At 42.0% G+C, this 18,126-nt stretch overlaps 1 protein-coding gene across 1 annotated transcript; it reads right to left on the bottom strand.

Annotated features, from left to right (window-relative positions):
- Positions 1-14,490: 14,490 nt before the first annotated feature.
- LOC142537118 (uncharacterized) lies at positions 14,491-15,983 on the bottom strand. The gene is made up of 3 exons (XM_075642688.1): positions 15,612-15,983; positions 15,442-15,493; positions 14,491-15,140 (listed from the first exon to the last, which is right to left on the bottom strand). The coding sequence occupies exons 1-3, from the start codon at positions 15,981-15,983 to the stop codon at positions 14,491-14,493; spliced, it is 1,074 nt and encodes a 357-aa protein (XP_075498803.1).
- Between the last annotated feature and the right edge of the window lie 2,143 nt (positions 15,984-18,126).

Raw genomic sequence — 18,126 nt, 5'->3', positions numbered from 1 at the left:
ATGACGCATGCTTTAGCATTAAATTCCCGCCGAAAAAACGTTCCCTATTCCGAGAATTCAATAAGTCTGACATCTTGATATATGTGTACGTCCTTTTGTATGCCCTGTACAATTTACGAGGCGCATCTTGATCATCCACGTGTACTTAGATCAACGGCCATGATCTCTCTTCACCGCCTATATATAATAGCCCCCCTATTTTTCAAAAATCACTCTCAAATTAAAACCATTGGGGAAGCCCTTGCAAAATTTTTTTGACTCTCCGTCGCACAAAATTGTCAACTCCGATAATCTTCCATCGCTCGCAGCTACTTCATCAACCTCGCTTCAAAAACTTGTAAGCTTTCTCCTCTTGCGTTATGTATAACTCCACTACTTCTACCTCAGGAGCCAATGTACGAGGCTCATCTGGGTATGAGTCCACCGCGCTGCGCTCCGATTCTCCTCCTTCTCCGCCTCGCCGTCGAACTACCCACACCTCTAAGAAACCTTTTGTAAGGCCTGAGATTTTGATTACAGTAATCTGAAATGATTGGTGATAATTGATGTGATTATAGAAGGGAAGGATCAGACCGAAAAAGACGGAGGAAAACACGACAAATGTGCGAGGACAGTATACCTCGCGCATATGCACATATGCGCGAGATGGGCAGAGCACCTCGCGCATATGCGCGAAGATTGGGCGTGCATATGCGCGAGTTGTGTGGTAAGAATTGTGCGTGACCAGAAGGTCTCGCGCATATGCACGGCTTGTGTGCGCGCATATGCGCGAGCAGTCTAGTAGCTAATTTTTCGGATAGAACTCCCGGCGCATATGCGCGGGGCTTGGGCGCGCATATGCGCGTGGCATGCAGCATGGAAATGAGCCACTTGTTCATGATATGCGTTGGGATATATATATAAGATTCATTTTCCTTCGTTCCTTCAGTTGAAAACCGAGGAAATCTCAAGGAAAAGCTTCAAGTCTTCTCAAGGCTTAGAAATTCGATTTGATACGATCCGACTATTAGAATTTGAATCCGGACAGAGCACTGTACTCCTCTCGTCGACAGCTACAACAGGACATTGGATATGGACAGATTTGACTTCGACACTTCGACTTCGTCAGACCGAGAAGAGAAATGTATAAATTGATGTGGATGCGGGATTGCACAACTCGAGTTGACTTGACTTGAGTTTCCCAAAATCACATACTTTACCTTATTGCATTGATATTTGCAGTTGAATGAAATTGATATATTTGATCTATTGATTTATGTATTGAGTCATAGGCGGATATGCCTAGTCGTAGACGATTGATCTCGTGACAAGGGTGCCTAATAGTGATGGAATCGTCACTGGGCCCATTGCACATTGTCACAGAGGTTTGGCAGGATATGCCAAGGCTGATATGCCTAGTTAGTGGCTGATTCGCCAAGATGCCGGACGTTTGGTTATATCGAAGTGGATAGATTTGGAGTTTCTTCTATTACTGATGTTCGATATGGAAAGAGCCAAAGTCCGCGAATAAGAACGTACCACCACCCCGATCGGGAGTGTAGGTGGGTGTATGTTCTTATTCCGAACGGGATCCCTAGATTAGGATGAGTCGAGTCAGAGTCTACGAGTCACGAAGTGTGATTCAGAGTTTGTATTGATTCATGTTTCTGATTTTGATATATGTTATGAATATCTGTTTCATGCTGTTATATCTGTTTTTATGAAATGCATGTATACATGATTTATACTGGGAATGTAATTCTCACCGGAGTTATCCGGCTGTTATCTTGTTTGTATGTGTGCATGACAACAGGTGGGACATGATCAGGATCAGGAAGAGGATGAGAGATTATAGTTAGCGTGGAGATCCGGGCCCAGAAGCAGAATAGGATTCAGCACTGGATGTATAGTCGTTGAACCTAATTGAGATAGAGACATGTAGTACATGATTTGTACTTTATATTGTCATATATATTAGACAGAATACATTACGTTTCCGTATTTATAATTTAAATAAAAAAATTTTAGTCCCATTTTTTTTAATTGTTATATTTGACATTAATAATGATTAAGACATGAATTAGCGTCCGGGTCTCCACAGCAGGTGGTATCAGAGCAATAGGTCTAGAACTGTAGGTTCTTGAGACTGAGATAGAATGTAGTGAGCGGGGTGGAATGAGTTTTCTTTCCTTGCATGTGATTTTTAGCATGTGATTTATTATAATGTTGAATTACATTGTATATGATAATATTGCAATATGTGTTTATTGTTTTTGAAGATACATGTTACCTGAATATCGGAGTTGATTTGGTAATGTGTACTATTTGAGAATGAATCAGAATCAATTCTTGATCAGAGGTAAGCTGATCAGAAAGGGACTGAGACGGATTTGTCTCATGTGATTGCTAACTCTTGTGATCATCAGATATCCCTCCTCGAAGAATTGCAGAACGAAGTAGTAGGGTGACTAATCAGATGGATGTGTCCGAAACTTTGATGGAAACACAGTTGATGAGGTTTCAGTCATTTCAACCGCCGATTATGAGGGGTATGGAGACGACAAGTGATTGTGAGAGTTGGTTCGATGATATCGAGATGCTATTTGATTCACTCGATTACCCAGATGAACGGAGAGTTAAACTGATTGGGCACCAGTTACGGGAAGTCGCAAAGAGTTGGTGGATCGCAACCAAAGAAGCCCTAGAACAGCATGGTACAATGATTACGTGGAAATTCTTTAAAGTTGAATTCTATAAAAGGTTTTTCCCAGGTTCGTACCGAGAGGACAAGAGGGCAGAGTTTGAAAATTTGAAACAGGGTCAGCTAAACATTGAAGAATATGTTGCTAAATTTTCTACTTTACTACGTTTTGCACCTCACGTGGCTGGAAATGATGAAGTTGTAACTGACCGGTTTATTAATGGATTGAATCCTGGAATACTTGCATTGGTAAATGTGGAGCGATCCTATATTTTTTCTGTCGCCTTGAATAGAGTAAAGAGAGCCGAGGCAAGTTTGATTCGACAACAAGAAAGGCTGTATGTGATCCAATCTCAGAAACAGCAACAATCTCCAGTCCAATTCCTGCAATCCCCTTTGAAATTGGAGGTTGGTAGTAGTAGTATTGGGAAGAAAGTACAGTTGAAAGCTCGAAAGAAGCAGTTCAAGAAGTTAGGGAGCGGTTCATCTAGCTCCAGTAGTTCTAGCCCGAGTTATACCGGGGTCTATTGTAGAACCTGTGGAGGAAGACATCTCACAGAGCAATGCCAAAGAGTGTATGGTAGTTGCAACATTTGCAAACAACAAGGACACTTTGCTAGAGTTTGTTTACAGAGAGGTTCCCGAAGATTCCAGGGAGCAGAGTCATCTGGATTAGTGACTCAGATCGATAGATCATCTTCTGTTGTTCGCTCTTTCCAACCACCCTCTACTCAGTCCCAACCAGGGTCAGCAGGAAGCCAGAGTGGTTGTAGTAACCGAAGAGCAAACCCATGATGCACTTGATGATGTAGTGGCAGAGCTATCGAAGAATATTTCCAGGAAATGGTAAGATTCGGAACTGAAATGGCCAAAGAATGAACATGGTACGGTAAGGATTCTGGATTTAGAATACCTTTGATATATGTGATGTCATGATTCGATGATTATCGAAAGGAACAGAGTGATTCCTTATATATTCAGTTGATTTACTAAGATGGAGCGTATCATTGACTGATTTTCCAGTGACACGAGCGTTGCTAAAGTCGTCCTAGATGAGCTTCCGGGTTTACCGTTAATCAGGAAGATTGATTTCAGCCTTGACTCGATATTAGGTACTGTTATTATTTCTAGAACACCGTACCGAATGATACTGATTGAATTGAAAGATCAGTTAAAGGATTTACGGCCTGAGAGTTACATCGGAGTGAATGTTTCTCTTTGGGATGCTTCAATTATGTTTATGAGTTGATAAACTCTGTGTTCAGAATATTTTGATGATTTTCTGATTTTTTGATCTATGATATTCTGGTATATTTGAAGAATATGATTGATTTTGTTAAATATCTTAGTACTGTATTGAATAGTCTGAGAACTGGAACGTGGTACACAGAAACTGTTGAATTGTGAATCTTGACTGAGACAGATTGTATTCAGGGTAGTTAATATTCGAAGATAGTATACCGATTGATTCTAGCACAGTTGAGACCGCGATCAGTTGGCTGAGATTGATATTAGTGTCAGAAAATTATAGTTACATGAGTTTAGCAGGCTATTATATCTGACTGTTGTTTAAATCTTATTAAGAATTGTTATTTTCTGAAGCAGTATTTGATACAGATCGTATACAGTTGAGATTCGATACCGTTCAAGCCAAACCAGAACTGATTTTGAGAGTTAAAACAGTTTAGAAAGTTGATCAGAATGGGCAGAACTTGATATCGATAATCAGAGCAGAGTATCAATCAGATATCAGGTATGTGACACTGTACTGCATATGAATAACTGAATTGTTGTGTCAGATTTTTTTCGGATGTGAAATGACAAGTATTATCAGAAATATACAATTTTGATTCAACAATTATTCTGATGATAGAAAAATGTATGATAATTGAAAAGACAGATTTTAGGGAAACATATGAAACCAGTTGTGGCAGAATTTGTATTGAAATGTCTGAATTGCCGACAGATGAAGACTGAAAGAATGAAACCAGGAAATTGGTTATATAGCTTATCGATTCCTGAATGGAAATGTGATTACATTTCCAGGGATATCGTGATGAAGCTACCGCATTCCTCTCGGAATTGAGCATTGATTGAGTTAGGAGTGACAGACTGACCCAATCTGCGAGTGCTAGCTCGTACATGAAGACGTACAGATATGATTATATTACTGAGATTCTGTCAGAAAAATGATTAAATTACACAGAATGTCGAGAGTTGGTTATACCAGACCATGATTTTGGTTGACTTTGCACGTTTGGCAGAGTATACAACAAGAGTTGGGTACAAGATTATATCTGAATACTGCATATCATTCACCGACTGACGGACAGTCAGAGTAGATTATCCGGATTTTGGAGAAAATGCTTAGAGTTGTAGTGCTTGATTTTAGCACTAGTTGGCAGGATTCATTGCCATATGGTGAGTTTTCGTACAACCACAACTATCAAACGAGTATAAAGATGGTACCATTTGAGACGTTGTACGGTAAGAAGTGCAGATTCCCTCTTTATCGAGATGATATCTCTGAGGCTCCTGAGATTGAATCTGATATGATTAGAGATGTGACTGAAAAGTGAAGTTGATTTAGAAGAAATGAAGACAGCTCAGAATAGACAGATTAAATATGCCAACGTCACAAGATGATCGTTGATATTTAAGGCAGAAGGCTGAATATTGAATTAACTGGAATTAAACAGATTGATAACAGCTGTTGATGTTGATTGGTTATGAGCTGTTGATTGGTATATACGGATGTTGTATAACCAGAATTGTGAGATTGATTTTATCAGAGTTACTTCGAGTTATATTATGATATTATATTTCTTGAAGTATTATTCCAGATTGAAATCAGAATCAATAAAAGAAAGATAATTCAGAATGAAGACTATTCTGCTGTTGAAAGTTAAAGTTCAATGGAGTGGTTGGAATATCGAAGAAGCTATTTGGAAGACAGAATCCGAGATGAGATAAATATTTCAGAATTGTGTCATTGAGGTGAGTTTTCTTCTTAACATCTGTATATCTCCTTCTTGTATCTACCGGTGATTTCAGAATTGATTGCCTGTGATTTCAGGGACGAAATCATATCTTGGGGGGAGAAATGTAAGGCCCGAGATTTTAATTACATTAATATGAAATGATTGGTGATAATTGATGTGATTATAGAAGGGAAGGATCAGACCGGAAAAGACGGAGGAAAACACGACAAATGTGAGAGGACAATATACCTCGCGCATATGCGCGACACATATGCGCGCATATGCGCGAGATGGGCAGAGCACCTCGCGCATATGCGCGAAGATTGGGCGTGCATATGTGCGAGTTGTGTGGTAAGAATTGTGCGTGACCAGAAGGTCTCGCGCATATGCGCCGCTTGTGTGCGCGCATATGCGCGAGCAGTCCAGTAGCTAATTTTTCGGATAGAACTCCCGGCGCATATGCGCGGGGCTTGGGCGCGCATATGCGCGTGGCATGCAGCATGGAAATGAGCCACTTGTTCATGATATGCGTTGGGATATATATATAAGATTCATTTTCCTTCGTTCCTTCAGTTGAAAACCGAGGAAATCTCAAGGAAAAGCTTCAAGTCTTCTCAAGGCTTAGAAATTCGATTTGATACGATCCGACTATTAGAATTTGAATCCGGACAGAGCACTGTACTCCTCTCGTCGACAGCTACAACAGGACATTGGATATGGACAGATTTGACTTCGACACTTCGACTTCGTCAGACCGAGAAGAGAAATGTATAAATTGATGTGGATGCGGGATTGCACAACTCAAGTTGACTTGACTTGAGTTTCCCAAAATCACATACTTTACCTTATTGCATTGATATTTGCAGTTGAATGAAATTGATATATTTGATCTATTGATTTATGTATTGAGTCATAGGCGGATATGCCTAGTCGTAGACGATTGATCTCGTGACAAGGGTGCCTAATAGTGATGGAATCGTCACTGGGCCCATTGCACATTGTCACAGAGGTTTGGCAGGATATGCCAAGGCTGATATGCCTAGTTAGTGGCTGATTCGCCAAGATGCCGGACGTTTGGTTATATCGAAGTGGATAGATTTGGAGTTTCTTCTATTACTGATGTTCGATATGGAAAGAGCCAAAGTCCGCGAATAAGAACGTACCACCACCCCGATCGGGAGTGTAGGTGGGTGTATGTTCTTATTCCGAACGGGATCCCTAGATTAGGATGAGTCGAGTCAGAGTCTACGAGTCACGGAGTGTGATTCAGAGTTTGTATTGATTCATGTTTCTGATTTTGATATATGTTATGAATATCTGTTTCATGCTGTTATATCTGTTTTTATGAAATGCATGTATACATGATTTATACTGGGAATGTAATTTTCACCGGAGTTATCCGGCTGTTATCTTGTTTGTATGTGTGCATGACAACAGGTGGGACATGATCAGGATCAGGAAGAGGATGAGAGATTATAGTTAGCGTGGAGATCCGGGCCCAGAAGCAGAATAGGATTCAGCACTGGATGTATAGTCGTTGAACCTAATTGAGATAGAGACATGTAGTACATGATTTGTACTTTATATTGTCATATATATTAGACAGAATACATTACGTTTCCGTATTTATAATTTAAATAAAAAAATTTTAGTCCCATTTTTTTTAATTGTTATATTTGACATTAATAATGATTAAGACATGAATTAGCGTCCGGGTCTCCACAGCAGGTGGTATCAGAGCAATAGGTCTAGAACTGTAGGTTCTTGAGACTGAGATAGAATGTAGTGAGCGGGGTGGAATGAGTTTTCTTTCCTTGCATGTGATTTTTAGCATGTGATTTATTATAATGTTGAATTACATTGTATATGATAATATTGCAATATGTGTTTATTGTTTTTGAAGATACATGTTACCTGAATATCGGAGTTGATTTGGTAATGTGTACTATTTGAGAATGAATCAGAATCAATTCTTGATCAGAGGTAAGCTGATCAGAAAGGGACTGAGACGGATTTGTCTCATGTGATTGCTAACTCTTGTGATCATCAGATATCCCTCCTCGAAGAATTGCAGAACGAAGTAGTAGGGTGACTAATCAGATGGATGTGTCCGAAACTTTGATGGAAACACAGTTGATGAGGTTTCAGTCATTTCAACCGCCGATTATGAGGGGTATGGAGACGACAAGTGATTGTGAGAGTTGGTTCGATGATATCGAGATGCTATTTGATTCACTCGATTACCCAGATGAACGGAGAGTTAAACTGATTGGGCACCAGTTACGGGAAGTCGCAAAGAGTTGGTGGATCGCAACCAAAGAAGCCCTAGAACAGCATGGTACAATGATTACGTGGAAATTCTTTAAAGTTGAATTCTATAAAAGGTTTTTCCCAGGTTCGTACCGAGAGGACAAGAGGGCAGAGTTTGAAAATTTGAAACAGGGTCAGCTAAACATTGAAGAATATGTTGCTAAATTTTCTACTTTACTACGTTTTGCACCTCACGTGGCTGGAAATGATGAAGTTGTAACTGACCGGTTTATTAATGGATTGAATCCTGGAATACTTGCATTGGTAAATGTGGAGCGACCCTATATTTTTTCTGTCGCCTTGAATAGAGTAAAGAGAGCCGAGGCAAGTTTGATTCGACAACAAGAAAGGCTGTATGTGATCCAATCTCAGAAACAGCAACAATCTCCAGTCCAATTCCTGCAATCCCCTTTGAAATTGGAGGTTGGTAGTAGTAGTATTGGGAAGAAAGTACAGTTGAAAGCTCGAAAGAAGCAGTTCAAGAAGTTAGGGAGCGGTTCATCTAGCTCCAGTAGTTCTAGCCCGAGTTATACCGGGGTCTATTGTAGAACCTGTGGAGGAAGACATCTCACAGAGCAATGCCAAAGAGTGTATGGTAGTTGCAACATTTGCAAACAACAAGGACACTTTGCTAGAGTTTGTTTACAGAGAGGTTCCCGAAGATTCCAGGGAGCAGAGTCATCTGGATTAGTGACTCAGATCGATAGATCATCTTCTGTTGTTCGCTCTTTCCAACCACCCTCTACTCAGTCCCAACCAGGGTCAGCAGGAAGCCAGAGTGGTTGTAGTAACCGAAGAGCAAACCCATGATGCACTTGATGATATAGTGGCAGAGCTATCGAAGAATATTTCCAGGAAATGGTAAGATTCGGAACTGAAATGGCCAAAGAATGAACATGGTACGGTAAGGATTCTGGATTTAGAATACCTTTGATATATGTGATGTCATGATTCGATGATTATCGAAAGGAACAGAGTGATTCCTTATATATTCAGTTGATTTACTAAGATGGAGCGTATCATTGACTGATTTTCCAGTGACACGAGCGTTGCTAAAGTCGTCCTAGATGAGCTTCCGGGTTTACCGTTAATCAGGAAGATTGATTTCAGCCTTGACTCGATATTAGGTACTGTTATTATTTCTAGAACACCGTACCGAATGATACTGATTGAATTGAAAGATCAGTTAAAGGATTTACGGCCTGAGAGTTACATCGGAGTGAATGTTTCTCTTTGGGATGCTTCAATTATGTTTATGAGTTGATAAACTCTGTGTTCAGAATATTTTGATGATTTTCTGATTTTTTGATCTATGATATTCTGGTATATTTGAAGAATATGATTGATTTTGTTAAATATCTGAGTACTGTATTGAATAGTCTGAGAACTGGAACGTGGTACACAGAAACTGTTGAATTGTGAATCTTGACTGAGACAGATTGTATTCAGGGTAGTTAATATTCGAAGATAGTATACCGATTGATTCTAGCACAGTTGAGACCGCGATCAGTTGGCTGAGATTGATATTAGTGTCAGAAAATTATAGTTACATGAGTTTAGCAGGCTATTATATCTGACTGTTGTTTAAATCTTATTAAGAATTGTTATTTTCTGAAGCAGTATTTGATACAGATCGTATACAGTTGAGATTCGATACCGTTCAAGCCAAACCAGAACTGATTTTGAGAGTTAAAACAGTTTAGAAAGTTGATCAGAATGGGCAGAACTTGATATCGATAATCAGAGCAGAGTATCAATCAGATATCAGGTATGTGACACTGTACTGCATATGAATAACTGAATTGTTGTGTCAGATTTTTTTCGGATGTGAAATGACAAGTATTATCAGAAATATACAATTTTGATTCAACAATTATTCTGATGATAGAAAAATGTATGATAATTGAAAAGACAGATTTTAGGGAAACATATGAAACCAGTCGTGGCAGAATTTGTATTGAAATGTCTGAATTGCCGACAGATGAAGACTGAAAGAATGAAACCAGAAAATTGGTTATATAGCTTATCGATTCCTGAATGGAAATGTGATTACATTTCCAGGGATATCGTGATGAAGCTACCGCATTCCTCTCGGAATTGAGCATTGATTGAGTTAGGAGTGACAGACTGACCCAATCTGCGAGTGCTAGCTCGTACATGAAGACGTACAGATATGATTATATTACTGAGATTCTGTCAGAAAAATGATTAAATTACACAGAATGTCGAGAGTTGGTTATACCAGACCATGATTTTGGTTGACTTTGCACGTTTGGCAGAGTATACAACAAGAGTTGGGTACAAGATTATATCTGAATACTGCATATCATTCACCGACTGACGGACAGTCAGAGTAGATTATCCGGATTTTGGAGAAAATGCTTAGAGTTGTAGTGCTTGATTTTAGCACTAGTTGGCAGGATTCATTGCCATATGGTGAGTTTTCGTACAACCACAACTATCAAACGAGTATAAAGATGGTACCATTTGAGACGTTGTACGGTAAGAAGTGCAGATTCCCTCTTTATCGAGATGATATCTCTGAGGCTCCTGAGATTGAATCTGATATGATTAGAGATGTGATTGAAAAGTGAAGTTGATTTAGAAGAAATGAAGACAGCTCAGAATAGACAGATTAAATATGCCAACGTCACAAGATGATCGTTGATATTTAAGGCAGAAGGCTGAATATTGAATTAACTGGAATTAAACAGATTGATAACAGCTGTTGATGTTGATTGGTTATGAGCTGTTGATTGGTATATACGGATGTTGTATAACCAGAATTGTGAGATTGATTTTATCAGAGTTACTTCGAGTTATATTATGATATTATATTTCTTGAAGTATTATTCCAGATTGAAATCAGAATCAATAAAAGAAAGATAATTCAGAATGAAGACTATTCTGCTGTTGAAAGTTAAAGTTCAATGGAGTGGTTGGAATATCGAAGAAGCTATTTGGAAGACAGAATCCGAGATGAGATAAATATTTCAGAATTGTGTCATTGAGGTGAGTTTTCTTCTTAACATCTGTATATCTCCTTCTTGTATCTACCGGTGATTTCAGAATTGATTGCCTGTGATTTCAGGGACGAAATCATATCTTGGGGGGAGAAATGTAAGGCCCGAGATTTTAATTACATTAATATTAAATGATTGGTGATAATTGATGTGATTATAGAAGGGAAGGATCAGACCGGAAAAGACGGAGGAAAACACGACAAATGTGAGAGGACAATATACCTCGCGCATATGCGCGACACATATGCGCGCATATGCGCGAGATGGGCAGAGCACCTCGCGCATATGCGCGAAGATTGGGCGTGCATATGTGCGAGTTGTGTGGTAAGAATTGTGCGTGACCAGAAGGTCTCGCGCATATGCGCCGCTTGTGTGCGCGCATATGCGCGAGCAGTCCAGTAGCTAATTTTTCGGATAGAACTCCCGGCGCATATGCGCGGGGCTTGGGCGCGCATATGCGCGTGGCATGCAGCATGGAAATGAGCCACTTGTTCATGATATGCGTTGGGATATATATATAAGATTCATTTTCCTTCGTTCCTTCAGTTGAAAACCGAGGAAATCTCAAGGAAAAGCTTCAAGTCTTCTCAAGGCTTAGAAATTCGATTTGATACGATCCGACTATTAGAATTTGAATCCGGACAGAGCACTGTACTCCTCTCGTCGACAGCTACAACAGGACATTGGATATGGACAGATTTGACTTCGACACTTCGACTTCGTCAGACCGAGAAGAGAAATGTATAAATTGATGTGGATGCGGGATTGCACAACTCGAGTTGACTTGACTTGAGTTTCCCAAAATCACATACTTTACCTTATTGCATTGATATTTGCAGTTGAATGAAATTGATATATTTGATCTATTGATTTATGTATTGAGTCATAGGCGGATATGCCTAGTCGTAGACGATTGATCTCGTGACAAGGGTGCCTAATAGTGATGGAATCGTCACTGGGCCCATTGCACATTGTCACAGAGGTTTGGCAGGATATGCCAAGGCTGATATGCCTAGTTAGTGGCTGATTCGCCAAGATGCCGGACGTTTGGTTATATCGAAGTGGATAGATTTGGAGTTTCTTCTATTACTGATGTTCGATATGGAAAGAGCCAAAGTCCGCGAATAAGAACGTACCACCACCCCGATCGGGAGTGTAGGTGGGTGTATTTTCTTATTCCGAACGGGATCCCTAGATTAGGATGAGTCGAGTCAAAGTCTACAAGTCACGGAGTGTGATTCAGAGTTTGTATTGATTCATGTTTCTGATTTTGGTACATGTTATGAATATCTGTTTCATGCTGTTATATCTGTTTATATGAAATGCATGTATACATGATTTATACTGGGAATGTAATTCTCACCGGAGTTATCTGGCTGTTGTCTTGTTTGTATGTGTGCATGACAACAGGTGGGACAGGACCAGGATCAGGAAGAGGATGAGAGATTATAGTTAGCGTGGAGATCCGGGCCCAGAAGCAGAATAGGATTCACCTCCCCGAGTCAACATCTTTGAGGAGGGATCCTCGGCTAGGGGGCTCAAGATCTTTAAACATCTCCTGACTTCTGATGAGGAGACTTGTTTGAAGAACTCTCGGCCCTCTGCCAAACTTTTCGAAGGCTCGAACAAGCTTTTGGCGGTAAGTCTTTCCGTTAATCTCTCTTGCTCTGTTTATTATTTATGTTCACTAACTTTGCTTTTGAACAGGCTGCCCAACTGCTGATCTCGGCCTTCGAGGAGGTTGCTGCGGCTGCCACCATTTCTGGTAACCGAGCCCGGAAATTCCAAGATACTCAGGCCAAGCTTCAAGAGGAGTTGTCCCGGGCTCGAGCCGCTTATGAGGAAGAAGTGGCCAGCTTGCGCTCGGACCTGGACAAGGCCCGAGATGACATAAATGAAGGCCTTGTTCGAGAAGAAAATCTGCGAGGTACTCTGTCTGTCTCGGAATCGAGGAACCATTCCCTTTCTGAACAGGTAGAGGTACAAATACTTCGGGCCGAGAAAGCCGAGAGTGCCCTGGCCCTGGCTGAGTACAACAAAGATAAATGGCAGGTCTCCTTCCTTCAATCTCCCGATTTCAAGAAAGCCGTTGAAGACCGGGCCTATCCCTTTTTCTAGACCGGTTTTGAAAAGTGCCGGGAATAATTTGAAGAGCCCGGCTTTTAACTGAGGATAGGGGAAACTTCCCTGACTTCGAACGTGCTATAGCATCCCTTCCCAAGGATGGGGAAGAAGAGAAGGAGGCTCCGGAAGAACAGCCAGGGTCAGACCATATAGATATAGATTAGGATTGTTTTTTCTTTGTTTATTTCCTGTAATTCCTGCCTCCGGGCTTTTATTAATGAAAATCTTTCTTCCCTTCCATTGTTTCTTTATAATGTCATGATAAGCCTTCAAGAAACCCGGGTATTTTAACTGTGTATTAGAAAATTTTCTAAGTGTTGAGAACTGACCGAAATTTTTAATAAATAATCAAAATAATGAAATATGATTTCGAATAAGAACCAAGGTGCAGAGCCTTGGGCCGGGGAGCATGTCCTGGGACTTGGGAATGGTCGAGGTGTGGTTCTCCGAGCCAGGGTGTAGTGCCCTGGGCTTTTTAAGAACCAAGATGCGGAGCCTTGGGCCTGGGAGCATGTCCTGGGACTTGGAAATGGTCGAGGTGTGGTTCCCTGAGCCGGGGTGTAGTGCCCTGGGCTTTTTAAGAACCAAGGTGCGGAGCCTTGGGCCGAGGAGCATGTCCCGGGACTTGGGAATGGTCGAGGTGCGGTTCCCCGAGCCAGGGTGTAGTGCCCTGGGCTTTTTAAGAACCAAGGTACGGAGCGTTGGGTCGGGGAGCATGTCCCAGGACTTTGGAATGGTCGAGGTGTGGTTCTCCGAGCCAGGGTGTAGTGCTCTGGGCTTTTTAAGAACAAAGTGCGGAGCCTTGGGCCGGGTAGCATGTCCCGGGACTTGGAAATGGTCGAGGTGTGGTTCCCCGAGCCAGGGTGTAATGTCCTGGGCTTTTTAAGAGCCTTGGGCCAGGGAGCATGTCCCGGGACTTGGGAATGGTCGAGGTGTGGTTCCCCGAGCTAGGGTGTAGTGCCCTGGGATTTTTAAGAACCAAAGTGCGGAGCCTTAAGCCGAGGAGCATGTCCCGGGACTTGGGAATGGTCGAGGTGTGGTTCTCCGAGCCAGGGTGTAGTTTCTTGGGCTTTTTTTTAAATAACCGGGGCCTAGTACCTCCCGGGATAAGATAAAAGAAACATACATAACACTCTTCTTTGAGAAAATAGATCTTTCATTTATTTCTTCCCTCAAATAATTACATCTGTCATACATAATATTTTTTCAAATTAAATACATTATAAGGCCTTTTGAGAGGACGGCCCTGGACATCTTCTAGATAAAAAGATCCCGTACTGACCCTCCGGGTAATCTTATAGGGTCCTTCCCAACTGTGCTTCCAGCTTCCCAACATCCCCGGCAGGGTTGACTTTCTTCATGACTAGATCCCCTACTTGGAAGTTTCGGATCCGACCTTCTTGTTATATGATTTCATAACCCGGCTCCGATATGCTTCCATTCGAATGAATGCTCGGTCTCTTTTTTCCTCCACTAAATCCAACTCCATGGCCCGGCTTTGATAATTGTCGTCCGGGTAAGATTCTACCCGGTGAGACGTTTGCCCAATCTCAATTGGAAGGATAGCTTCAAAACCATATACCAAGTTGAAAGGAGTTTCTTGAGTAGGTGCCGGGGGAGTGGTTCTATATGCCCAGAGAATACTGGGTAATTCTTCCACCCAGTCCTTTCCTTTACCTTGCAGCCTAGTTTTTAATGCTTGTACAATGACTCTATTCACAACTTCTGTTTGGCCATTAGCTTGATGATAGGCAACAGAGGTGAAAGACTGAGTGATCTTCATTTTCCGGCACCATGATGTAATCTCTTTGCCCTGAAACTGTCTTCCATTATCTGAGATCAGTTTTCTGGGTACTCCAAACCGGCATACTATGTTCTTCCATAGAAATTTCAAAACTTCCTGCTCGGTGATCTTGGCCAAGGGCTCAACTTCCACCCACTTAGAGAAATAATCTACAGCCACCAGCAAGAATTTTTCTGAGCCCGAGCAATTGGGAAGGGGCCCACGATATCCATGTCTCACTGATCAAAGAGGCAAGATGCCCAAACATGCTTCATAAGAGTGGCCGGGTTATGTTGAAAATTTGAGTGGTGTTGACACCCTTCACAAGCCTGGACCATTCGGGTAGAATCTTGGCTAAGAGTTGGCCACCAGAACCCAGGAAGCATTGTCTTCCGGGCTAGAGATATCCCTCCGAGGTGCTCAGCGCATCACCCTTCATGAATCTCTCGGAGGACGTAATAAACTTCTCCCTCAGATAAGCATTTTAATAATGGTCCCTGGAATGATCTCCTGTACAAAACATTATTTAAGAGAACAAACCTGGGAGCTTGTCTCTTGATCTTTTGAGCTTGGGCTTTGTCCTCGGGCAGTTCTTTACTTTTAATGAATTTGATCAATGGTGTCATGCAGGAGTCCTCGGGTACTGGTACTATTTCTTCCTCGGCCGATAGGACTAACCGGGAAACATGCAAAACTTCTCGAGTACTGACCTCTGTCAAAGAAGCAGCCATTTTTGTCAGAGCATCAACCTCTCCATTCTCCTCCCGGGGTATTTGTTCAATACTCCAATCCACAAAGGTTTCTGCTTGGGCTTGAATGAGCTGTAGATATTTGAGCATCCTGTCATCCTTAGCTTCATAAACGCCCTTTATCTGTTGAGTAATTAGCTGTGAATCAGAGTACAGAATAATCCAAGAATCTCCAACCTCCCGGGCAGCTCGGATACTGGAGATGACAACTTCATACTCGGCCTCATTATTGGTTACCCGGGAATCAATCCTTAGTGCCAATTTAGTCTTTTCTCCCGGGGGAGATAATATTACAACTCCTACTCCACACCCTATAAGGACAAGACGCCCCATCCACAAAAACTCTTCATACTTCTTCTTTCTCGGGTTGAACCATCTCAAATAAGAAATCTTATAAGGCTTGCGCTTTGATGGAAACCCGGGGCTTGTATTCAATGTGATATTCTCCCAACTCTACTGTCCACTTGATCATCCGCCCGGATACTTCTGAGTGAGTCATGATCCTGCCAAGAGGACTATTGGTAAGAACAATGATTTGATGTGATAGAAAGTAAGGTAGTAGGTTCCGGGCGATCATGATCAAGGCCAAAACAATCTTCTCTATTTCATTGTAACGGAGCTCGGGGCCTCTTTGAGCATGGCTGACATAGTAGACATGCTTTTGATTAGAGCCTTCTTTTTTTATTAGAACCGAGTTGACAGCATACTCCGTAGTAGACAGATAAACGAATAGCTTTTCCCCGGACTCCGGCTTCACCAATACAGGGAGCTCTGCAAGATGAATATTCAAGTCCTGGAAGGCTTGTTCACATTTCTCATCCCACCCGAATTGTTGGGCCTTCCTTAGGATCTGAAAGAAAGGATAACTCCTGTGTGCTGACCGGGATATAAAATGAGACAGGGAAGCAATCCTCCCGGTCAGCTTCTGTAGTTTTTTGACAGATCGGGGAGATGGCATGCACAACACGAACTTGACTTTTTCCTGATTTACCTCAATCCCCCGGTCGGTCACTATGAAACTCAAAAACTTGCCACTCTTTACACCAAAATTGCATTTGGCAGGGTTGAGCTTTATCCCGTAATGAATTAGGGTGGAAAAGGTTTCCTCCAGATCAACAATGAAATTTACAACCTCTTTAGACTTGCCCAGGATATCATTTACGTATACCTCCACATTCCGGCCTAGTTGCTTCTCAAAGACTCTGTTCATGAGACGCTTGTAAGTAGCCCCTGCATTCTTTAACCCGAAAGACATTACAACATAGCAAAATGTACCTCCCGAGATGATGAAGCTGGCTTTATCTTGGATCACTCTTGGCCAAGGGAATCTGATGATATCCCTGGTAAGCATCCATGAAACTCAGCAGTTCAAAGCCCGAGGTGGAATCCACCAGTTGTTCAATCCTGGGCAGGGGGTAATGGTCTTTGGGGCAAGCTTTGTTGAGGTTGCGGAAATCTACGCACATTCTCCACTTCCCGGTGGACTTAGGTACCAGCACCACCTTCAAAAGCCATGTAAGGAAATTGAATTTCTTAAATGTGACCGGCCTTCAGCAGATCTTTCACATGTTCATCAATAACTTTGTCTTTTTCCAGACCGAAGTGCATCTTCTTCTGTTTAACCGGGTGTGATCCCAGGAGAATATTCAATTGATGCTCCGATATCAGGGGCGAGATCCCTGTCAACTCCTGTTGGGATCAGGCAAACATATGAATATTAGCTTTTAAACAATTGATCAAACTAACCCGGGTGGATGCACTGAGGTCCCGAGCCACCCGGATTTGCTACCCTGGTCCGACTTCTATCATCTCCTGCTCATCCTCTGCCACAAAATGTACTTTTCCCTTCTCCACTACTCTTCCTCCCACTTCATCAACTCTCGCTTTCTTCCCTTCCCTCCTGGTTTTGTTCTGATCAGCCCGAACTGCTTCCACATAGCATTTCCGGGAAGAAGGTTGATCTCCCCGGACTTCTCGTACCCGGGCTCCCACAATCTCCCCTTCAAGGTAAACCACATGGCCAGCAAAATCATAAAGGACAGTCTCTACAGCTTCCAAATGATAACCCTGCAAATCCATCCGTACAAAGGCATCTTTAAAGATAAAATTAACAGAGCTGCCCGAGTCTACGAAGACTCTCAAAATAACATAATTGGCTACCCGGGCTTGGATAACCAGGGAGTCATTATGGGGTAGATTAACCCCCTTTAAATCTTCCGGGCCGAAACTGATAACCGCCTCATCTCTCATCACCCCCTCCACTTCCATACAATCCCTCCTACTCCTTGACTTCCTCGCCCGATTGGAGTCTCCATCAGTGGAGCTTCTTTATATCATTTTAATAAACCACATGGCATGGGGCGAATTCTTCTTTCTCTCCAGCTCGGGTTCTCTCCTTCTCCCGGGCTCACTCCTCGGATTACTTCTTGTACCTCCTCCTCGGGTACTGGACCCTGGCTGTCGAGATGTCCAGGGA

This window comes from Primulina tabacum, chromosome 2 (genome assembly GCF_025594145.1).
Source record: "Primulina tabacum isolate GXHZ01 chromosome 2, ASM2559414v2, whole genome shotgun sequence".
Taxonomy (NCBI): domain Eukaryota; kingdom Viridiplantae; phylum Streptophyta; class Magnoliopsida; order Lamiales; family Gesneriaceae; genus Primulina; species Primulina tabacum.
Note: the sequence above shows the minus strand (reverse complement) of the source record. Positions and strands in the feature narration are given on the sequence as shown.